Source organism: Sorex fumeus, unplaced genomic scaffold, assembly GCF_029834395.1.
Source record: "Sorex fumeus unplaced genomic scaffold, SorFum_2.1 ptg000014l, whole genome shotgun sequence".
Classification (NCBI taxonomy): Eukaryota; Metazoa; Chordata; class Mammalia; order Eulipotyphla; family Soricidae; genus Sorex; species Sorex fumeus.
Window position 1 is genome coordinate 20,411,030 of NW_026606071.1, and position 25,270 is coordinate 20,436,299.

The following is a 25,270-nucleotide window of genomic DNA, read 5'->3' on the forward strand; positions in this document are numbered from 1 at the left end:
TACTATATAATAATATCCAGGACTTTCAAAATATATTTAATTTTTGCCTGCTTACTTATTGAGGTTTTCAGTAAGAAAACTGTTTTCTACTTGTTCTTCTTTGTGATCTTCAGTAACCTTGCTTGAAGTGTCTTGAAGTTGCTAAAGAAATTCAACATTAAGTAAATATGAATAAGTTGTTTTTCCCTTTGTGCAAAGTGAAAATAAAAATATAAATAATAATTAGTATGGAAATAATTTTCAAGTGGAAATGAGAGATATGGGAAATGTAATTTGAACTGAACCCACGTTTTTGTCTATCCTGGTTGCCTATGGCAACCATACACACATTTACAAGGGCTAGTCACAGGGTTTACAACATTGTAAAACTTATTGAAAGGTAGTCAATGGACTGGTAGATGCTATATAATAATATGACTTAAAAAATTCATACTGAGCTGCAGAGCTTAACAGGCTAGAGTTCGTGCTTCACATGCAGGATACCTAGGTTTGATTCCCAATGCTATACAGTACTCTAAGCTCTACACTGTGAGTAACCCCTGAGAACTGTACAATTAATGCCTCCCCCTGAAAATCTCCCCCCAAAAATCTATACCAAGCCCCAGGAGTATACAGGTGTAAGACTGCAAGATATGAACTCATCACAGATATCACATCTAGCTTGAGAAAATTCAATTACATTTTCTTTCTTTTAAAATTTTTTTCATTTTTTGGTGGGGCAGTTGGGCAGGCAGTGCTCATAGCTTATTCCTGGCTCTGTGCACAAGAATCAATCCTGTCAGTGTTCTTGGGACATATCTGATGCCAGGATTGAACTGGGGTCAGTCACATGCAAGCCAAGTGCCTTAACCCCTGCATAGTCTCTCCAGGACACCAATGATATTTTTGAGCTCAACTTAAAATAAGTCAGAATGTTAAGTTCAAAGGTATTTAAATCTAGTCATAACTGAAGAAGTGATTAACATATATGGACTCTGATGGAAAATCCATACATACGGAAAGTTAATAGGAAGCTATAGGAATATTTGAAACATTCTAATCATAGCCCAAGAGTTCCTTTTACATGTAACTGTTTTAAAAAGAGCTGATTTAATGCAATATATCAGACATATATAGTGACCTAAACTGGCATGATTTTTTTTGTATCATGAATCACATCTATGGCATCAGCGTAAAAGTAAAACAAGAAAAATTTTCTTGAACTTCTACAAATATTAGATAAGTAATCTGGCCATATTTGAACAGTGCATAATTTTATATAATTTCTTCTCCTTACGTTTTCCTTGCTGTGTCTTTTCTTATGCCACTATATTTTAGTTTTATTTTCACTCCCCCTTCCCCCTCCCCCACTATACTCAAATAGCTTGTGCCTGCCAAACATATGCCTATGTATTTGTATAGTGCTGCTGGTAGTATTTGCATCAGGGAAGTGCAGACATCTGACTGAAGGTAAGCAAAGGGTTCTCTGTTTTGTAAATTTGAAATTAAGCTTAGCAAAAAGAACTCTGACTGCTATCTAAATTAAGTGTAATTTATCTGGCAAAAGAACACGGGGAACTCAGAGGACAGCAGCATGAGCTCTGCATGCAGGAGATCCAGATTCCAATGCCACCAGTATGCCCAGGAGCAGGCCACCAGCAATATGCCAGGAGTAGCCCCTGAGTGCCACTAGTTGTGGTCCCCAAACAGAAGAAACAAGACAGAAAGAAAAGAACACGGAAAGAAAAATACCTTGAGAGCTACATAACCATAAGGATGAAAGCCAATACAGGCCCCATCAATTTGGGACATCATTCCAGCTGTTTTCTCCCAGAATCCAAGCAGTGTTCTCTGCAGAAAAAAAGAAAAGGTACACTACAGTTATGCTTCCTCTGCAAGAATATTTTTAAGTGCTGCTTTTTTTAAAAAATCACTAGTGTAGTAGATGAGTAGTCATTATATAACAAAAAGCAGGAACTTGTTCAGGGGACCAAAAAGCACAATGAACAGTAACTCTACATAAGAATTGGCATCTGTGTCTTCTCATGTGTGTGCCTGCCTGTCTAAGCACTAGAAGGTACCCTAAAGTCAGCTGGAGAGAAACTATAGCCAAGACAACAAAACTGATGAATTCGAACACTTTTGAGAAATATGAAAGAAATTTTTTTTTTTTTTTTTTTTTTTTTTGCTTTTTGGGTCACTCCTGGCTCTGCACTCAGGAATTACTCCTGGCGGTGCTCAGGGGACGATATGGGATGCTGGGACTCGAACCCAGGTTGGCTGCGTGCAAGGCAAACGCCCTACCCGCTGTGCTATTGCTCCAGCCCCCACAAAAGAAAAATATTAAAAGCACAAAAATACCATATTTATATCAGGGATGTGTGTAAATCTTTGTTGGTGAGCATACGTAAGCTTTTATTTGTTGGAGGAAAAATCATATGAAAGGCCACTAAACTTGGTCTTTCAAAGGTTCTAGAGTACTTGCCAAAAGAAAAGGTGTTCTTCTGACAACTCAAGTAACTGGACATTTTCGTAGTTGCTTCAAGGATTTTATCCAAAGAGAGGGGACCTGGAAATGTGGCTTAAAGCCCTTTCCCCACACTCACAAGGTTCAAACCCCAGTGCCACCTGTATGCTGAGGTGATCCTGACAGCTCTGCTGTTTGGGAATCCACGATGAGAAAGGGTAAAAGATGGCTCACTGGCTTTGGAAATTTCAGGGTAAGTATGAGGTCAATGAGTTCAATCTCTATATGCCTTAAGGCAATTATCCAGTCCTAGAGTCTGGGGATTCGCTTTGAGGGAATAAGGGAAAGAAGTGAGGAGGGTTAAGCGAAGAGAAAGAACAAAGCAAAACTGAACAAACTGTGACTGTATTTCAGACACTGTGCTATACAGAATGCCATATACTTTTATTTTTAAGTACATCTTTTTTTTCATTCCTCAATTCCACAGTACTGAACTGAAATAGGTAGATTCCCTAAAAGCAGCCATGAATACCCATTTCCTTTAGCTTATTGTTTTTACTTATAAACACAATTTATTCTTCTATTTTGACATTCATATTAAAATCAGTAACTGTGGGGCTAGAGAGATAGCACAGAGGTTAAGATGCTTTGCCTTTACATACAACTGATCTATCCCTGGCACGACATATGGTCCCTTGAGCATTTCCAGGAATGATCCTTTAAACACTGAGGATGTAGCTCCCAAACCAAAACAAAAATATCTATAATTGTTACTTATTAATATCGAACTTATTCATTGCATGCTACTTCTATTTTTCAGTGTTTCTGGTTTTGTTGTTGTTGTTGTTGTCGTTGTCGTTGTTTTGATTTTGAGTCACACCCTGTGCTGCTTAGTGCTTCTTTCTGGCGTTGTACTCAGGGATCATTCCTGGCAGTTCTCAGGTATATGGTGCTAGGAATAGAACTAGGATCGCCATATGCAAAACCTTAACCCTGTACTATATTTTTGGCCCCCACGTGAGAGTTTAGAGATCACAGTGGTGTGAGATGGCAGTTCAGAATGAAAGGAATGTAAAACCCATAATGAAAAACTTAGGCTTTAAAACCCAACAATTCTATTTAATTATAGATTATACTTTCCTCATTCATAAATGACAAAAACTTAAAATTTTTAAGCCATAGAATCTTAGTCTCAAAGAAATTTTACAGAGAAGTTCAAACTGAGAGTACTTCTAGATGACCAGGACTAATGAGACTTGCCTCAATATTCTTCTCCTCATCCCTATTTGGTCTGTGTATCTCTCCTAAAACACCAAATGGAACATGTGAAGTTACAAGAGTAAGCAATACCTAAGGTTTTTTTTTAATCTAAAATTCTATGTTTCTTTGTTGTAACTCCAATAAGTCAACTGTAGCAGAGACAAAAGAATCTGATAAGTTATAGAATTTTTTATTTTTCACACCCTTTAGACAACTTTTAAAAAGGAATCTCACCACTCATCTTTACTGCAAGGACATGCTGACCATGGAGGTGGGTACCTGGTAGGTAGTGAGTGAATGAGATAACATATTGCAGCGACTAGCTCCAAGTAAATCCACTTTCTGACAAACATCCATCTTTAACTTGTCAAAAGAAGCTTTGCTATTTCTCACTTGGATCTGCACCTGCAATCATAAAAAAAAGAATTATAAATAACACAGACATAGCTACACCATGCAGATTTTAAGACATGTATTTTCTGACTTAAAATATTATAAATTGAAATACAGATATTCTATTTTTTGTATAGAAGGTGAGTTATATCCCACCAAGTAGTTTGACTACTTAACTTTTAAGTATATTCAATCAAGTAACAAATATTTACAATATGTTTATTAGGTGTCAGGTACTGTTCTAGGCACTGGGAAAATGTAGTGTACAAAAATATTCTACATAACCCCTGAAAGATGAGATCCAGGAAAAGTAAATAATTAAATATACTTCGGAAGTCCTTAGTGAGTGCATGCATGATGTTTTAGTTGGAATATAAGATGATATGTGGTTGGGCTAGAGAAACAGTAAAGTACATGGACACTTTCCTTACATGTATAAAACCCTAATTTCTTGAGTGTAAATCCTTAGCACCACTATTCATAGCCCCCAAACAAACAAAATATGTGGTTTGTTTCTAAAACCCTTAGGGCAGAATAGTATAGTTTAGTGACAAATTTAAAAACTTCACTTTATGTAAATGTTTACTTAAATTAAATATTCTCAGGGCTGGAGAAATAGTACTGCAGGTAGGGCTTGCACGGGCAGACTCAGGTTCAATCCCCAGCATCCCATATGGTCCCCTGAGTATTACCAGGAGTAATTCCTGAATGCAGAGCCCAGAGTGATCCCTGAGTGTCACTGGGTGTGGCTGAAGAACAAACCAACAACGAACAAGTTACATATTTCCCTCACTAGGAAAATTTCCCTTCTACTGCCATATTTCCATATTCCAAGTAAACAATATTTAGAGCATAGTTAAGCATATCGTGAGGAGGATTTTTTAAAAAAATCAATAGAAATTGTTGATGGGTTTGGAGTGCTACCCAAAAAGTAAGAATGCTGATTATAATTTCATATAATTTCAGTAGGTTTATGAATAAAGAGAAGGAAGTATTTTCATACTTTTCTGAATTTTTCCATTTGTTTTAAGGTTTCTGGATCAAGTTCCTGAGATACATCTTTCATCCACAGTAAAGCTCCTCTGTATTCTGTGCGTGCCTGCTCCATCCGATTAATTGTCACCAAGGTATCAGATACTGCCCTTTTACTGAATGTTGCTACTTCTTGCTTAAGACGAGACAGGGGAATACATAGGGCCAGTCTAATGGTAGAGAGGTAAAAATCAGAAAGGTATACGTTTCATAAAAAAAACCCACATATTTAAAATAGCCATAAAGCATATTTATTATCAAGATGAATTGATAAACAGGAATTATTAAAATGTCTAAGAAAATTTAGAAACTTTTTATACAGTCAATTTAGAATTATCAATAAAGATGTGTCTTTATCTTCTGCTTTTCTTATTTTAGGAAATATATAACTTTTGCAATATTTTCATACTAATTCATGTATAAACAACCTGCCAAGAAAAACTGACATAAAAAGAAGTTCTATGAATCAAAGGGTCCCTGTATTCATAAAACATAACCCTGTTAATAAGTAGAAAGTCTTTCACTTGACAAATTTCATAAATCCTGGGTACAGAAAAACTTACTGAAATAATACAAGAACTAATGAGGGAGGGGAAATTGGCTTAGAGGAACTAGAACACATGTGTTGCATGCAAGAGCTCCAGGTTCAGTTCCTGGCACCTCGTGGTCCTCTCAAGCACCGCCCAGAATGACCCCTAAGCACATATCCAGGAGTGGCTCCTGAGCACTGACTGTGTGTATCCTCTCCCTCACAAAGAGAGAGGGGGAACTAATGAAGGGACAGGGATTATACTTTGCATTGATGTGATGTTTCAGAATAATATAGCCATGTAAGTTGTGCCTTCATCAGAGATGATAGGGCCTGTTTTTTTCTTCTGAAACTGCAAAGATTTATAATTATAATAGAAAACTCTGTGAAGGTATCTCTATATCAAAAATTATAAAATGATAAAACTTAAAGCATAGAATCAGGAGAAAAAATTTCCCTCCTAGGGCTGTAGCAATAGTATAGCAGGTAAGGAACTTGCCTTGTACATAGTTGACCCAGGTTCAATCCCTGGTACTGCATATAATTTTCCAAGCACCAACAGGAGTAATTCCTGAGTGCAGAGTCAGGAGTAGTCCCTGAGCACCACTGGGTAAGGCACCAAAACTACAACAAACAAACAACAACTTCCAATACACATATGTATAGTATAAAATCCAAAAAAAAGTGAAAAAGAATATAATATAAATGTTTAGTTGTTCTGTGCTTGTTGCATTAAATCACTAAGAAAATTTAAATATGGGCCTAAAGGCTATTTATAGGAATAAAGTAACTAACAATGACAACTTTTTTTGTTTATTTTTGGGCCACACACAGTGGTGCTCAGAGGATACTCCTGGCTCTGCATTCAGGAATTATTCCTGGTGGTGTTAAGGCACCATATAGAATGCCAAGGATTAAACTTGGGTTGGCCAAGTACAAGGCAAACACCCTACCTGTTGTACTATCACTTTGGCCTCATGAGAATGTCAAATTTTAACTAATTATTTTAAACACAAAATAAGAGCTAGGCATCAAAATAGTTATAAACCTGAAATTTCTCTCTTTTTTTTAAAACTCTCTAGCAGAATGATCAGTAACCTATGTAAATATGAATATTTAGGACATACATCAAAACATAGACTATCTAGATTTTAGGATGATGCAAAACTATGGAAAACCTTTGCTTGGCTGAAGAACAGAGAGCCTTGCCAGTGGCATCCATCATTTTGCCAGCTTGGGTTGCATCCCGTTCTGCTTGAAACTTTAAAAATAGCCCTAGTTCATTTTCTTCCTCCGATATAACTAGGAAAAAAAATAGTGTAATTAATAGTTTCATTTCATAATCCACTTAAAACACACACCTAAATTCTCACTGCATTATTTCTCTATACATAAGAATTACTTGGGAGAAGAAAGATTAACTTTTAAATGTAAATTCCTAGGTTCCATTTCTAAAAATCCTGATTTTATGGGTATGAAAATCTGCTTTATTCAAAAGCATTCCAGATGATTCTGATGTAGTGAATTCATGGACCTCACTTTGAGAAAGGTTAATCTTTAGTGAAAAAACGAATTCCCAACCTATAAAATGAAACTACAAATAAATTCATTTTCAAATGCACAGAGACACATTTTGGGATCATTACTTGCCCATTTCAGTTTGTTAACTTATTCATCAATTCTATTCTAGGTTCACTTCATCTGCTTAGTATCCCAGACCCATAAATGTTCAGAATAATTTTTCTGGTGAAATCTTAAAAGTTTCACCAGCAAAATGACAGTCTGGAACCATTCGTTACTAGCCTGTGACAGTTACTGAAATCTAAATATTCAAAGGGGACCTACTCTCTATCCTTCTCAAGCTCTTCCAGAAAGAGAAAGAAAAAAGAATACTCCCAGTTTCTATGAGGCCAACATTACTCTGATACTAAATGTGGACACACATCACTAAAAAAGAAAATTACAAATATCCCTGATGAACATAAATACAAATATCTCAATAAAAATCTATCAAATTGGACCAAAAATACATTAAACGGGTTATACACTATGATAAAGTAGATTTATCCCAGGAATTCAAGGATTGTTCAAATACGGTTTCAAAGATCTCAATATCAGATGTATATAAGATAAACCGAAGAAAACAAAGACAGAATTCTCCCTGATATCTACCTCAAAGATCTACAAGGAGGTCACTGGCAAAGAAAACAAAAACAGAAATACACAAATGGAACTACATAAAATTTAAAAAGCACTGCATTGAAAAAGCTATGATGTCAAAAATAGAAAGCCTTTCTACTGAATGGGAGAAAATATTCACATAGCTTGGCCCAGGCAAAGAACTAATATCCAAGATACATTAAGCATTCACAAAGTTCAAAAATAGGAAAACAACCACATCAAAAAAATGGGGAAAGTTGTTCAACGACAAGTCATTAAAGAATATAAAGATTGCTTGGCCAATAATAGGCATATAAAAATGTTCGTCATCACTGATAATCAGAGATATGCATACCAACAAAACAACTGTGAGTTATCACCTCACACCAGAGAAAATGGTCTTTATAAAAAGTGTCCAGAAACAATTTGTTCTGTAGGGATAGATGAATAGCAAACCTATATTCACTATTACTGGGCCCATTGTTGGTTCAGTCTCAATGGAAAATGGTTTGTAGACTTCTCAAGAAATTAGAAATAGAAGGGCTGGAGAGATAGTACAGTGGATAGGGTGTTTGCTTGCATGCGTCCAATTTGGTTTTTATCCCAAGTACTCCTTATGGGCCCTTGAGCATTGCAGCAGGAATGATCCCTAAGCACAGAGTCAGGAATAAGCCCTAAGTACCATTGGGTGTGGCCCAAAAAACAAACAAATAAATTAAAAACAGAACTTTCATATGACCCAGTATTACCATTCCTGGATATCTACCCCAAACATCCACTAAAACATTCAGTAAGATACATATACACACCTATTTTCATTTCTGGCTGACTCGGGTTCAATTTCTCCACCCCTCTCGGAGAGCCCTGCAAGCTACCAAGAGTATCCTGCCCGCGTGGAAAAGCTTGGAAAGCTACCTGTGACGTATTCGATATGCCAAACACAGTAACAACACGTCTCACAATGGAGACGTTACTGGGCTCGCTCAAGCAAATTGATGAACAACGGGAGGACAGTGCTACAGTGCAGTGCTACTATTTACAATAGCCAATAGCAGAAAACAATGCAAGTGGCCAACAAGTAAGTCAATAAAAGTTGTGGTCTAAGGACTGAAGAGATAGTACAGTGGGTAAGGTGCTTGCCTTTAACATAATTAGCCAAGGGTCAGTTCCTGGCATTGCACATGGTCTACCAGACACCACTAAGAATGATTCCTGAAGAGTTAAGTCCTGAGTATAGCTAGATGTGGTCCATAAAGCAATATGGATCTAGCATTGAGAAATCCTGAGTTTTGTTTCTGCCTCAGATATACAAAATAACTTCCCTTTCAGTTTTCAACTTCAGTTTTTTTTCCTTTAGGAAGCTAGTGTGAGATATTTAAGAAAGAATGCAATAACATCATAGGGAGAAGGGACCTGTGACAATAATGGAGAATAATGGAGAGTTTTGGATATTCAGATTATTTGAGAGGTTACTGAGAGGAAAAAATACCTACTCTATTTCCATTCTTATATAATGACTCAGAAAACTCCAATGATGTCACTGAATTACTTCAGTACCCATTTCTAGGTAGCAACTGAACACAAATTTTCATTTAGCCTTAAATTTACCAATGCAAGTTAAATATGCTGATTCTGTGTTATAAGCTTTTGTCCAAGATCAGAGTCCCTACTTCTGTGTATTCTTTCCCTAGTCATGTTATTTCCACAAAGGTTTGCAGCACTGAACTAATTTGTTGTAGCTGACTGATTCTATTCTAAATAGGATATATATGAATAGTCTTCAAAAAACCACCTATTTATATACACAATATTGAAGAAAAACTGCACAATATTATCTAAACATGCACCTTTCTCCTTTATCATGAAACTGTTCCAACAAACTACTAAAAGATCAAATTATTTAAAAGCAAAATACAGGTTATACAAGTGTGCCAATGGTTCTTCACATTTCAACTTCGATGACATTTTGGAGTATCACTAAGAAAACCTTATGTCGACTTCCTTGGTCCAATCATTTTGATGACTTTATTGATTGGAGAAATATTTCGAGTCTTTAACATCTGACCCTAATCTTCCTTCTTTTGTCACTCTGTAAGTTCCACTTCAAACTCTCTTGCCTATGCAGGTTGTTCTCACTCTTTAAATTCACAACTCCTCACTCCAAATCTCTTACTTTTCCACATATTCAACTTCTATAAACATTTCATTTTTACTTCAGTTCTTACTTATAGAATTGGTTTTAACAATTACATTAATTCTTGGTTATAATTCACTCTGAGGAATTCAAAACATGTCTGCATCATGTTTAGAACTCAATTATATATTATTTTATAGCTTATATTGTAATGCTAACATTTCATTGGGAAAATCACAATCCTGCAACATGACAGGCACCAAAAAACATTTTCATGTTATAGTCAAGTTCCTGTTTTAGTGACATAATATATGAGGTTTGACTAAAAAGTTTAAGATTAATTTACATAAGAAAATCACTTACTGAACAAATATTTACTGCATATAGCCACTGTTTCTAGATTTCGAGGACACACAAGTAAAAGAGATATATCTATCTCTTAAGATATCTATCCTTAAGAAGACCATATTATAGCACTTGGAAGAAAAACAATGCACAAAATATGTAGACTATTGTCAAGTACTATACTGTTCATAGACAGGATATTATGAAAAATAACATTCAACTTTAGATATGTAGGTAAGAAGATCTCACTAAACAAATGTTTAGAAAGCCTACTAGGTACTTGGTACATAAGTCTAATAATGAAGATCAATGTGACTGAAGATGAGTTCTAGGATTGAAGAGATGATAGAATCAAATAAGAGAGATGGCCACATTCAGGATCACTTTAATTAAAGAAGTCCAAAGGCTGAATTCCAATATAAAGAAATCAAGAAAAGAGGAAAATTTAGCTATGATAGACTACTAAAAATGAGTAATTAATAGAGAAAATCCAGGAATGTCTGGTACCTGAAAGTTCAGAGAGTGTATCAAGAACAGGGAAAGAGCAGCTATGTTGAAAAAAAAAAGAAAAGAAAAATAAAGAAAATCTGGGGCTGGAGAGGTAGTACAGCAGGTAGGCCACTTTCCTTGAACCCAGACAACCTGGGTTCAGTCCCCAGCATTCCATATCCTGGAGCACAGCAAGGAGTAATTCATGAGTGTAGAGCCAGGAGTAACACCTGAGCATTGGCAGAGGTGGTCCAACCCCCATGCCCATAATCCTACCCCCCAAATAAATATAAAAGAAAATGTGACAAGGCCCAGATTGTGACTCGGCACTAGATAATATGCCTAGCATTTGTGAGGCCCTAGGACTTGATCCCCTGTACCACATACTCAGGTACTTATCACACATGATAAGTCAAGACAAAAAAAAAATTGTACTTAGGGGCAGAGAGTTAGTACAGTGGGTAGGGTGCTTGCCTTGAACATGACAGACCTGGATTTTATCCCTGGCATCCCATATGGTCCCCCAAGCACTGCCAGGGGTGATCTGTGGACTCAGAGCCAGAAGTAAGCATTACTGGGTGTGGCCCCCCAAAAGAAAACCAAGAAAGAAATGTATATAAATCTTAACTATGATAAGAGCAATTTGGTAGAGCAGTGGGAATAAAAACTTGACTGGTGCGAACACAACAGAAAGTTGAAGAGAATAAATGGAGAACAACACAGATTTTCTATTTGTAGGGGGCATGGGGAATGGGATGGTAACCAAAATTCAAGAGGGAATTTTAAGTAACTCTGGACAGAAAAGTAAACTTAGCAAAATAAATTTGTGTCAGACAATTTAATGAACTGATATAGACATTTGGGACTCTGAGAACAGGTCACTATTCTTTGTCATAAGAAAGCAAGCACAAGAATAGTTTTAAACGACTATATTATAAATTCTTTTAAATGCAAATGAGTATTTAAACAGGAATATTTAGATATATATCTGTGACTTCATACCATTGAGTCTTAGCTGATATTTCTCAACTATCTTCAGAAGTTCAGTGCATGTCTCTTGAATGGAGTGAAAAACCTTTGAAATATAAAATTTATTAGGACATTTTAAAGAACCATAAACAATCATAAAATATATGTTATAAGTACTTAAAAAGCAGAACATTTGCTTGTAAGTATTATGCCTGTTTTCCTTGACTTTTAATGAACTTTGGTCTTGTTTTTATTTCTGTTATAGAAACCACAGTTAGATTTACCCAAGAGGTTTTGAGGAAAGATGATAAGGGAAGGTAATAAAAATTTACAACTATCCCCTCCGTTACTATTTAAATAGTAACAAAGTAGATCAAATATAAACAGCATTAAATATTGCCAACCACAGATTAAAATAACTTTAGAAAATGTCAATTCTGAGTCTGGCTTTTCTCCATTATTGGTCTAAACATAGCAGATCAGTAGAGTTATAATAAAAATTAAATGATGGGGGTCAGAGCACATGCCTTGCATGCAGGAGGCTGGATTCAACCTCTGGCACCGAGTTTAGTCTCTGCACACCTGCAGGAGCAACTCCTGAGCATAGAGCTAGGAGTAGTCCCTGAGCAACACTGGCTGTATCCCCCTCCCCCCCCCAAAAAAAAGAATAAAAAGAAAATAATGTATTACTGAATCAAAAATAATTCACTTCTGGGGGACCAAAGAGATTGTCCAGCAGGTAGGGTACAGCGCCAACCCACGTTTAATACCCAGCATCCGACATTGTCCCCTAAGATTCTCTAGGAGTGATCTCTGAGTGCAAGCTAAGTTCTGAGCACTGCCTGCCAGGCATGGCCCAAAAAACCCACTGAAAAGATAAAATATCCAGAAGACTCTCATTTCAAAGTTAGCATATTATACATATGAGAAAACTCTTAACACATATTTTTATATTTAGACTTTCTGAAGAAAAAAGCAGGTATAGGTTTTGGATGCAACTTCCTTCTGACAAAACTAAGAGACTTATTTTTTTTTTAAAAAAAAAGAGAGCATCAGATGTTAGGGATGCTGTTTAGCAGTAGATCACATGTCTTACCTGTAAGAGGCTCTAGATTCCATCCCTAACATCACTCCCTGCCCCCCCGCCCCCACACACAAGCTTTATGGTAAATAATAGGTCCTAGCCCTTCGATTATCAAATAAATTCCAAATGTCATTATTATGTCCAGAATTCTATTTCTTAAGTAGTGTTTCTGTCATTGTGTTTGGTAAGACCCAAGAAAGACTGATGAGACATTAAGCTATTTTAATTGTTTTCACATTAAAATCACAATGAAAGGGCCCTCATCAATTTTTCATGTAAATTCAGGCACTGAACTATATATAGTATTTGGATTTGACACTTTAAAAAAGCTGTTTTATGGGACCAAAGAGATAGTACAGCCAGTAGTGATTCCTGAGGACAGAGCCAGAAATAAGCTCTGAGCTCCACTGGATTTGGCCTCAAAACCAAAATAAATAAACAAATAAATGAATAGCTGTTTTAAATCCATGAAGAGGTAGATTAAAAATATTAAAATGACAGTTATACTCTGATATAGTGATTATGGATGACTTTTCCCCCATAGGTCTTTGGAAGATTGCTATACTATTAACTTTATATCATATAATGAAATTTTCCAGTCTTAATGAGATTCAATTTGACAAATACATGTGTTTTATATATATATATATAATGTGTAAGACTTGATTATTTGATATTGGTATAAACATACTGAAAATAGTTTTAATTCTTAAAAAAACTGGTACATGTGTATCATAAATTCTTGGTTGATTTCAAATATTGTCTAATTGATAAGAATAACAGTGACTAAAAATTATCACTTAGAGATTATATAACAACATAAACCAATGCCAAAAGACAACTTCCATGGAAATGTAAAGTGAAGAACTCCCATACTGTTAAAACATATATCACTTTATATAAAGTCCCTTCCGTTTTGTCATGTATGTTGCTGAATTCTAGATGAATACTTTTCAAAACAAACAGTAAGATCTTAGTAGTTTGTTCTTTATTTCTGTATTTGTTTTCTTTGTGTTTTTCAGCAGCACCCAGCAGTGCTCAGGGGGCTACTCCTGGCTCTGTGCTCAAGGGTGATTCTGAGTGGTGCTCAGGGGGACTCTCTGGTCGACCAATCTGGGTCAAACATACAAAGCAAGCACCTTAATTCCTATATTATATGTCTATGACCCTCTATCCATAATAATTTAAATGAAAACTTCAATCTACAAATTTTCTTAATCATCATTTGACTTCAATTTATCCAGTGAGCTATAAAACCTCATATACATATACTAGAAAATATCATGATATAATAATGTCTCAAGAATCTATTCATTACTGGGCTGGGGATATAACACAATGGGTAAGGCATTTGCCTTATGTAGCTGAATGGGTTTGATTCCCAGCACCCTATATGGAACCCTGAGCCCTTCTAGAAGTAATCACTGAGCACAGAGTCAGGAGTAATTGCTAAGCACACAGCTATGGCCCCCCAAAAAAACAAAAAATAACATAAGGAGACGTTACTGGGGCCTGCTCGAGGCAATCGACGAACAACATATGCATTACTATTAAAAATGGTAGTACTTAGCCAAGATATGGCATAATTCATGATTTAGCTAATCTATAAATGCTAGTTTTCCAATTCTGTTTGTGAGATAATTATAACCTCCTATCTAGATCTGATGGTCAGAGGACTATAAATACACTCTATTATCAAATTCTTTTTTTTTTTTTTTCTTTTTTGGGTCACACCCAGCGATGCACAGGTGTTACTCCTGGCTCATGCACTCAGGAATTACTCCTGGCGGTGCTCGGGGGACCATGTGGGATGCTGGGAATTGAACCCAGGTCATCCGTGTGCAAGGCAAATGCCCTACCCGCTGTGCTATTGCTACAGCCACTCTATTACCAAATTCTTATCATAAAAATTCTTCAGTATTAAAGCTTGTCTCTGTCCTCCTTTTAGTTCCTAATAATAACCACTCATGGGCCTGAAAGATAGTACAGGGGTTAAGGCATTTGCCTTGCACAGAGCTGACCCCTGTTTGATCCCTGGCACAAATTAAAATCCCTGGTCTGCTGAGCACCAGGGAATCCCTGAGCACAGAGCCTGGGCTAAGCTCTGAGCACATTAGCATGGGGCATTGTCCAAAATACAGAATAAATAAAATAAATAACCAGTCATATGCAATAAACTGAATCCTCAAGTTTACCTCAAGTTTAGCATCTAGTTCTGCATCAGATGCTACCACATGTTCATCCTCCTTTTTTCCTGTTGCTTTGATAAATACTTGTTTTGTTTTCCAGTATTTCCTTTGCATTCGGCTGACTACTGACTGGTTATCTTCTGGTCTGGGCTGCCCAAAGGAATCCATGGAGTTACTACAAGGAACAGAATAAGATTCTTTTTAAAAAATCTTTTCAATTGTAAGTATTTATCCAACAATTAATCTAATTAAAATAAAGAAATATTGTGGAATATTAATGTTAAAAGAATACTATTAATGTTTACTCACTTTGCATTGCCTAATTCCATTAGAATTAGAACTCACAATACTGGTCTAAAGATTAATGACGCTTTTATTCAGATGGTGACAGATGTGATAAAATGTATGATTTTGCAATAATGGCTGGAAATAATTATATTTTATTTGAATAATCTTTTTGTAGACATTTCTAAGTTCCTAATTTTGCTTTTGTAATAGTGCTGGAAAAGTAACAAATCTGCACAAACAACTTTTCACACTACTGTTTTCATAGTAAAATACCCTATAATTGTAAATGCTGTGTAGAATAATACACATGTAACATACACTCTCAGATATATAAAGATTCCCATCTTATTTTTTAAAATAACTGAATACCTTAGTATCCAAGAAATAAAAATAAGGACTTTAGGTTTAGAGGAGATATGTTATAAATGAAACAGACATGTGGTTGGGAGGCACCTCCTCTCAAAGAAAAATAGAAATAGAGATGGAAATTGTAACCTGTACATTTTGAAGCTTATGTCTAAGTAATTGTTTTATTTTTGCTTTTCTCTTGTTTGGGGGCCAGACCCAGCAATGCTCAGGGGTTACTCCTGGCTCTGCACTCAGGAATTACTCCTGGTGGGCTCAAGGGACTATACAGGATGTCAGTAATCAAACCTTGTTTGGCTGCTTGCAAGGCAAGTGCCATACCTGCTGCACGGTCCTAAGAAATTGTTTTTAAAATGGCTATATAAAGAAATTAAAATGTAAAAGAGGAAATGTAAAAGACAAAGAGTAATAAAGTCCCAATTTATTCCAATAAATGTGGGAGGTAGGAACAAAAGGAGGTATGAAGTATGTGACTCATTCATCATTTCTAGGGAAAGCAGGTGGTGCTTAAGTATTCTTAATGTTGTTAAAAATAGCTTCACTTTCTTTTATTTGGAAATAGTTACTAATGAAATAACAGGATGTTTAATTTCTAAATTACTAGGGGTAAAACAAAGGAACAAAATAAACAAAAAAGCAAAAATGTGTGGTAAAACAATAACACTGCATTATAAATAATATAAACTCAGACTAAGAGTAATTATGAAGTCAGTGTATGTATGATATGTCTATATCATATCATACAAAGAATTTCAAATCTGGAAAGAAAAAATCATATTGATACCACATTCCATTTGAGATCCACCTTAGACAAAATGAAAGAGAGAATTATGGGTTCATTAATGCCAACTAAATACAAACAAACTGAATTAAATAACCTTTTCAACCAAAGGTGTTGGGAAAACTGGATAACCACATTTTATTAAACAATGAACCTGGATCCATTTTACACACCTTAAACAAAAGTCAATTCAGAGATTAGATCAGAGTCCATAAAATATAGGTAGAATGCGCCAAGATTTGGACCTCAAAAGTGTTTTCAGTGATATAATTTCACTGATAAATTCAACAGAAACAAAAATAAATAATTAGGAGTACATCAAATTAAAGTTTCTGCACGACAAATGAAACAGGCTAAAACTAAGACACCCAACCGAACAGGAGGAAATATTTACACTAAACAAATCAGATAAAGGTTTAATATCCAAGATATACAGTAATAAAACCAGTAATAAAACCAGTAATAAAAATTCTACCAAACGGGGAGAGGAAATGAATAGACACTTCTCTGTTTGAGAGAAGACTGATGGCTGGCCAATATTTACATGTAAAAGTGCTTAGTATCATTTATTATCAGGGAAATCCAAATCAAGGTGACAGTGAGATATCATCTCACATCATTATGAATTGCACAGAATACCAAAAAAAAAAAAAACCTGTAAACAATATGTTTGGTCAGGTGTGGCGAAAAGGAACTCGCATGCAATGCTGGTAGGAATGTTGTCTGGTACCAGCCATATAGAAAATCGTATGGAGATTTCTCAGAAAAGACAGAATAGGGATACAAAACAACTGAACAATGACCTTTTGGTATTTACCCTCATAAAGCAAAAACATTCATTTTAATAAATATATGCACATCATTATTCATTGCAGAACTTAGTACAATCACTAGAATAAGGAATCAATCAAGATATCCAATGACAGGCATACTATATACACACAATGGAATAATATGCTGATGCATGCAGCTGACCCAGGTTCGATTCCTCTGCCCCGCTCGGAGACCCTGGCAAGCTACCAAGAGTATCTCATCCACACAGCAAAGCCTGGCAAGCTACCCGTGATGTATTCAATATGCCAAAAACACTAACAAGTCTCACAATTTGTTGTTGTGAGACATTACTGGTGCCTGCTTGAGCAAACTGATGAACAACGGGAGGACAGTGCTACAGTGCAGTGATTATATAATGCAATTTGCTGCAACTTGGATGGAACTGGAGGTTATGTTATTTGAAATTATAAGAAGGACAAATACTGGATGTCCTCACTTACCTGTAGTATATAGAATAATAGGACAAGAGAATGAAAGGTATCAAAGGGAAACTATCTAGATTGCCCTTGACCCTTGATTATAGAAATGAGAAAGATAGGGAAGAAAAGAAATCAAAAGGGGAAATAAGAGGTGGGAAGGAGGTAATGAGACAGGGGAGGAAAATCAAAGGGGGAAACAAGAAGAGGTAGGCAGGAGGTGATAGGGGCAGGGATCAGGGGCTTCAGAGGTATTATATACATATATATACATATGACTATAATATATACATATATAAATATACACATAATCAACAACATGGTAAACATGAGACCCAAACTACAATCCAAACTTTAAAATGTACCTGTGAAGGTGACAGGCTAGGGTGATAGTGGAAGGAAACCTTGGGGACATTGTTGAAGGGACATTGTATGGAACATTGTATGTTGGAATGTTTTATGTGTGAAACTCTATTATGAACAACTTTGTAGACCATGATACCTTAGCCAAAAGAATTAAATGACCAAAAAAAAAAAGAAGATATTTACTTCACTATAAAAAATAGTGAGAGATAGTTCAATGGGCTGAGTACATGTTTTGTTCCTGGAATACTATGTAGAGTTAACCCCCCCCCCCCCAACACACACACACCTCCCCAGGCATAGGTAGGAGCAGTCTGTGAGCACCACCAGGTAAAGCCCCAAAATTCATAAAAAAAAAATGTTAGTAATAAGAGGGACTGGGGCTGGGGCTCAATTCATGGCACACCCTCAACATAGGGTGCCACTTCTGAGCTGCTTGGCATAGCCAGCAGCCCCACCACTGCCTGGAGTGCCTTCAACAAAAACATGTTTTAATTTGAGTGAGAAAAAGTATAATAAATTATTCACTTTTCACAATAAAAATTTGATAAATTTCAGTAATCTTGATATTTAAAAATATTTCTCCCAGCAGCTTGGAGCAGAAAAGTGAATGGATTATGCGTTAATCCAGGCCATCATGTCGGCCCGGAGGGGAAAGGGTGTTGCCCCATTCGCCCTCTCTTCTCTAGAAAGAAGGATGGCGGCCGCATGGGAGCCTTGTGGGCAGCAGGTATGAGCCGGGGGTGTGGGGGCGACTAAAACCTCATGGGAAGGGGGGCGTTCCGGTCCGTCCTTCACGCCCTACCGAGGTCACCAGTTGCCCCCCACGAGCAGCTCTCCAGCATGGCCACAGCCCCAGAAGCACAAGGACTTAATGCAGAACCCAGCAGCTTGGAGCAGAAAAGTGAACAGACTATGCGTTAATCCAGCCATCATGTCTGCCCGGAGGGGAAAGGGTGTTGCCCCATTCGCCCTCTCCTCTCTGGAAAGAAAGATGGCGGCCGCATGGGAGCTTTGTGGAGAGCAGGTATGAGCCGGGTGCTGGGGGCAACTAAAACCTCATGGGAAGGGGGGCGTTCTGGTCTGTCCTTCACGCCCTACCGAGGTCACCAGTTGCCCCCCACGAGCGGCTCTCCGGCACGGCCACGACTCCAGAGCACAAAAACCAATCTCTTAATTATCTGACTTTCAGTAGAAATACTTCCAGGGTCAATAAGTAAAATAGCGGAAATCCAAAACCAACATTTAATTCTTGAACCCAGCTGTAGAAAGCAAGTCACATCACAATGCTTTTTCAGCATGTCTGATTTGGGGGGGGGTAAACTCTAATAATAGTGGTGCATCTTTTATTGAAACAATGAATCTAATCAAAGCAGATAGAGTGTTAACTAGAATTCATCTGCCTCGCAGGCACTGGGAGGGGTGGGGGGTGGGGTTTTATTGGGGTTCTTCGGGGTTAAAAATAAGTATTGGTAAAGGAAATGTGTTTGATATTTGCATGACTGAGACCTAAACCTGAAAGCTTTGTAACTTTTCCCACAGTGATCCAATAAATAAATTATTAAAAAAAAAAAAAGCTTTGAATGGGTGCAGAGGGACCAGGTTTGAGCCCTGGCGCGGCAGGCTCCCCGGGAGGGAGCCCCAAGCAAAGAGTCAGGAGTAGGCCCTGAGCACTGCGAGGTGTGTCCCTAAAACAAAAAATCTGGAAAGTAAAACTGGGGACGGAGTAATAGTGCAGTGGGTAAGACTCCTGGCTCTTTGCTTGGGGTTCTCTCTCTGGCTTTGCTCTGGGAGCCTGTTGTGCCGGGGCTCGGACCTGGCCCTTCTGCATTCATTCAAAGCTTTCACTCATTCCATTGAGCTATCTCCCAGGCCCTCGAATCACAGATTTAATTGACTTGCACTCAAATGACCTAGGTTTGATCCCTGGCATCCCATATGGTCCCAAGGCAACACTAGTGTAATTCCTGAGTGCAAAGCCAGAAGTAACTCCTGAGCATCACTGTGACCCCAAATGCAAATAAATAAATGAATAAAAAGAAAGTAAAAAAAATATTTCTATGGGGGATGCATAAGCATATGTGTGTATATGTGTGTATACACAGTATTTACCTATAATATTTAAAGGTAAAATACCAAGAGTATTACCATAAGCCAGATGTAATTATAAGGAAGAGCTCACCATTATTTTATTTGGTTTGTGAGGCATACCAATGGTGCTCAAGGCTCATTATTTTATTGTTACTATTTTAGCAGTACTAGATAATACCATGGGCCTAAAAAAAGGATAAAGTAGGGTCTTAGCAATAGTACAGCATGTAGGGCACTTGTCTTGCATATGACTGACCCAAGTTCAATCCCCAGCACCCCTATGATCTCCCAAGTCTCACCAGGAGTGATCCCTGAGCACAACTTGATATGGCCCTAAAATATTTTTTAATTTTTAAACATTAAAAAGGTAAAGTAAGGGATTAGTACAAAAGTGGAGTTAGCTAAACTATATTACATATAAAAATAGTATACTTGAAATGTTTAAAAACAAGTGGGAAACTATTAAAAGCAGTATATTTTAACAAATTCACTTGTTCTAAAATATACAAAATTAAGCAGTTTTCTTTCCTAGTGGTTTTCAAGAACTAGATAAATAATACAAAAGAAACTTATCCCAATTGAAATTCTTAGAAATAAATTAAACATAAAATAGCTTATATATACAACTCTGGGGCTACTTCTGACTCTGCGTGGGTGTTTAGGTTTCTCCTGGCAATGCTAAGGAACCATGTGGTGCCAGAATTCAAATCTGGGCCTCTGGCATGCAAAACATGCACTATAGACTTTGAGCTATCTCTCTAGTCCTCAAATAACTCTTATGAAGAAAATTTAAAATAGTGCTAAAGTGGAGAGAAAAAATTTAAAAGATATGGATTATTCTTGAAAAGGAAGATTCAAAATAAATAGGTCATTTGTTTCTACATAATGTAATCTACATTATTACTAAGGTGTCATTTCCAATTCTGCTTCCTACCTCATCTTCCTCCACCCCCTTCCAACCCACATCATCCCTGTAAGGAATTGACACCAGATGCCTTATACATTTTGAAACACTGAGCTATATTCCCAATCTTGAAATTATTTTTTAAAAGGCCATCTCAGTCTAAAACTTCAAATATTTTTGGTTTGTGAGGCATACCAATGGTGCTCAAGGCTCAAAACCTCATTTGAGAAACAAATATGAAAATAACCAAGAAAAATCTGGAAAATATGAGTAATAAAGAGATTTTTGAAGCAATATTAATTTAAGAATTGTACTAGTCTTCTATTTCTGAATGCTGCAAAAGAACATTACTCCCATTATAACAATGAAGATTAGCTCCATAACTTACAAATAAATGTATATGTTTTCTTAAAGTTCATCAGAGAACTAAGGATGCAAACACAGCAAATGAACTATTATCTGGAAAATGATTGGACCTACCTAATGCCGAAGAGACTCAAGACTATCCTTGGCAGAACAGTAGTAAAGTCTGATCCAGAAAGAAATATGTAAGTCAGTAATATGTAAGTGGGCAGGAGAGAATGGTTTGGTAAACTGATTAGCTCTATTAGAAATGTTTTAATGTAGGTATGGCACTTGCCTTGCATACAGCAAAAAGAAGTTCAATCACTGGCATACCCTCTGGTCCCCAGAGCCCATGAGGAGTGATCCCTGAGTACAGAACCAGGAGTAAGCCCTGAGTACATCTGGGTGTGACCTAATTAATTAATTAATTAATTAATTTGAGGGGCTAGGCTGGAGCGATAGCACAGCGTTACGGCATTTGCCTTGCGTACAGCCGCCCTGCCAGGCCGGGTTCAATTCCTCCACCCCTCTCGGAGAGCCCAGCAAACTACTGAGAGTATCTCGCCCGCAAAACCTGGCAAGGCAAGCTACCCAGGACGTACTTGATATGCTAAACAGAGTAACAAGTCTCACGATGGAGACGTTACTGGGCCCGCTCGAGCAAATCGATGAACAAAGGGAGGACAGTGCTACAGTGCTACAGAAGGGCTGGAAAGATATACAGGAGATAAGGCACTTGCCTTGTATATGGTTGCATTGCCTCCTTCTTCAAATTCCCAGTTCACTTAGCACCTCCAGGGTTCATGCCAGAGCACAGAGCCAGGAATAGACCCTGACCATACACACACACACACACACACACACACACACACACACACACACACCCCAAAATGGTACTTTGTCTTCATTTTCTTTGTCAAATTAAATCAACACAATAAAAAATTTAAAACCTAAAGTACTTGCAACCATGTTAAATAATAACCTATGCAGAATCACTGTTTTGATGGTGAATATTGGAGTCCAGCAAAACTTGGAAGTCTGACTTCACAAATAAAAGAAATATCTAATGTATGAATATAAAATATACAAGAGAGGTAAAGGTAAAAAAGGTAAAGGCCCTCCCGTTGATCGTTGATTTGCTCGAGCGGGCCCAGTAACGTCTCCATTGGAGACTTTGTTGTTACTGTGTCTGGCATATCGAATACTCTCAGTAGCTTGCTGGGCTCTCCGAGAGGGGCGGAGGAATTGAACTCAGGTCAGCCATGTTGGCCACTTGTAAGGCAAACGCCCTACCCGCTGTGCTATCGCTCCAGCCCATACAAGAGAGAATAAGGATATTAATAAACAACAAAAGTCATTTCATATCAGGTAATTTTTTCATTTACAACAAATTTAAAAATCTTCCACACACCCCATCTGCTGTTAAACATAATAAAATTTTAGGGCCTGTTAGATATTACAGAGGTTAAAGAATTTACCATGCATATAGCCCATCCTAGTCTACTACCTGGCACCACATCTGATTCCCCCACCACCAGAAGTGACCCCTGAGCAATTCAGGGTGTAGCCTCAAACCCCATTCTTCTTCCACACTCACAAAGAATACAATTTTAAAGAAGTACAGTGAGTACTGAAAAAGTCTGTAAAAGACAAAATTTTAAATAGAAACATCACAATGAAATCACAAATGTTGACAACACCTAATATTTTATATGTGATACTTAATATTTTAATATTTGGTTCTGATTCAGTCACTGGTATAAATTTTGTTTCACAATTTAAATTGTTCTAATATTAAAATATTACTGTCTAGTTTTCCATTGGTCTCATAGTAGCAGTTTTTGCAGGCTGATCTCTGAGCAACCAACCAGTTTTCAAAATAAGGTTCAACAAGTAAAATTATCAGCGATTAGAAGAATGGTTTGCACATGTTTCAATGGATAACTATACAATTCTTTTTCACTATGTGATATAGACACTTCCCAAAGTACACGGGATATGTTAAGCACTGCTAAGGAATATACAAGATTTATTTTTTTAAAGCCCTTTATTCATAAAAAAGTATACATACCATTCGATGTTTATTTGGCCAATCAATGCATAATTAATGAACTCCCACTACAGGATGAAGCACCTGTGGCTACTCCATAAATATTGATGTGCAGATGATTAAAGTACTATCTCCTTACAGTACTCCAGTCCGAGTCAGAACCAAAGAAATGAATACAGAAAATACTGAGAGAAAAAAAAAAAAAAACCCAAATCGTGGATAAGCGAGACAGTCCCAAGAAAGTGTTTCACAGCGACTTCCACCTGAAAAGACCCTTGAATGCTGTGCACGACGGGATCCTCTAGAGGAAAAACAAGTGCAAGCCCTGTGCCCGCCTGCCCCGCAGCCGCAGCGCGCACGGGCGAAGCGGGGATGGATTTGGTCCCCTTCCCTCTCTCCCGGAGCATCAGGTATCGGACCGATGACATCATCCGGGCACCTGACCAGGCGCCCTGCGGGGCGGGAGTCGGGGGCTGGGATGGGGGGTGGGGGGCTGGGGTCAGCCCGCAATTCGCCCCCTTCCTGAAGGTCTTACGAATGCCTGGCCGCTTCGTTCCTCAAGATGCTATTCCCGTTACGGGATAAAGGCATAAACAAGCCCGGCTTAGAAGAAAGGTCAGCGGGAAGCACCTCAAGGCTGTGAACCTCGGCCTCGAATCGGCCTCCCCGTAGGAGACAAATCACATCACCCTCCCCCCTCCGACCCCAACAAAACCTCAGGCCCCGCCCGCGTTCGCGACCCCGGGGTGGGGTGGGGTGGGGTGGGGGGCAGCTCCTTTAAGGCCCGAGGGGACTTAAAGCCCTGGGGAAACCCGCTCGGGGTCAGCTCTGCCCGGGGTGAGCCCGGGAGGAAAGCCGCTGGGTCTCCCCCACCGGAGGACCGAGGCGGCCGCCGACGCCCCCGAGAGACCGCGTGCGCGCGTGGCGGGAGCCGCCACCTCCCGGCGTCGCCATGGGAACCCAGATTTTGGCCTCCGGGTCCCCGCCAGCCCTGGCGGGCGCAGCTCGGCCCCGGCCCCGCGAGCTTTGGGGTTGGGGTGGGCAGGGCCGGCGGGAGGCCGCAGACGCTCACCGCGACGCCGGGGCCGCGACGCGCCGCTCCTCCGCCGCCTGGGTCGCGCTCGGCCGCGCGGAGATCCGTCTCGGTACCCGCTCGCGCCGCCGCCACCGCCGCCCGCGAGCCCCGCGACGCCGCCCGCCCCGGCGGCTCCCGCAGCCCCGTGCCCCGCCGCACCAGCGCGTGGAGGTGTCGGGCTCGGGCCGCGGGAGGCGCGAGATTCAAACCTGGCGGCCTGGCTCGGAAGAGCCGCGCGGTCCTCCAGCGTCGGCGCCCCCCGCCGCCTGCGTTCGGGCCCCCTTGGGCTCCGACCCGGCTCGCGGCTCTGTACTTGCGCGGTCGGCGGGAACCCCTCCTGCCTGCCTTCTCCCCCGCCAGTTCCTCTCGAGAGAATGAAATGGCAAACGGCAAACGGATCAGAACGCCAGGCCGACTGCCTGAGGATGAGTGAGGCCTGGGGAAGCGCAGGTAAGTGGCAGGGATCCTCGGATTTCCGAGCGCCTCCTTGGAGTACCGCAGCTCCCAACCTCCAGTCCCCCCCTGCACCTGCCCTCATCCTACGGACCTCGGCGCTGGCAGGCGCCGCCCGGGTCATCCCAGCATCCCGGTCAGGGGCGCTTGGCTGAGCCGGTGCCTCTGACCGTGAACGTTCACGTGCCGCTTTTAACCCTTCTGTAAAAGGGCTGGGGAGGATTGAGTTAAAACTGCTGGTAACTGACCTCCTCTGCACATATCTGTCACCCCG

The 25,270-nt window shown here is 39.0% G+C and overlaps 1 protein-coding gene across 6 annotated transcripts in view; it reads right to left on the bottom strand.

Annotated features, from left to right (window-relative positions):
* The window catches only part of ICA1L (islet cell autoantigen 1 like), a 38,764-nt gene extending 14,101 nt beyond the window's left edge, over positions 1 to 24,663 (bottom strand). The window contains exons 1-10 of one of the 6 annotated variants that reach the window (XM_056111727.1): positions 24,541 to 24,630; positions 23,490 to 23,653; positions 16,639 to 16,740; positions 15,037 to 15,205; positions 11,791 to 11,863; positions 6,839 to 6,962; positions 5,103 to 5,301; positions 3,986 to 4,111; positions 1,732 to 1,830; positions 56 to 141 (exon numbers count right to left, since the gene is read on the bottom strand). In XM_056111727.1, coding sequence (XP_055967702.1) covers positions 56 to 141; positions 1,732 to 1,830; positions 3,986 to 4,111; positions 5,103 to 5,301; positions 6,839 to 6,962; positions 11,791 to 11,863; positions 15,037 to 15,198 — 869 coding nt within the window. In that variant the 5' untranslated portion in view covers positions 15,199 to 15,205; positions 16,639 to 16,740; positions 23,490 to 23,653; positions 24,541 to 24,630. Of the gene's footprint in view, positions 1 to 55; positions 142 to 1,731; positions 1,831 to 3,985; positions 4,112 to 5,096; positions 5,302 to 6,838; positions 6,963 to 11,790; positions 11,864 to 15,036; positions 15,206 to 16,638; positions 16,741 to 23,489; positions 23,654 to 24,341; positions 24,506 to 24,540 lie in introns of those variants that run through there. The other 5 variants (XM_056111728.1, XM_056111726.1, XM_056111730.1 and 2 more) reach the window with 5 other exon arrangements.
* Positions 24,664 to 25,270: the final 607 nt, after the last annotated feature.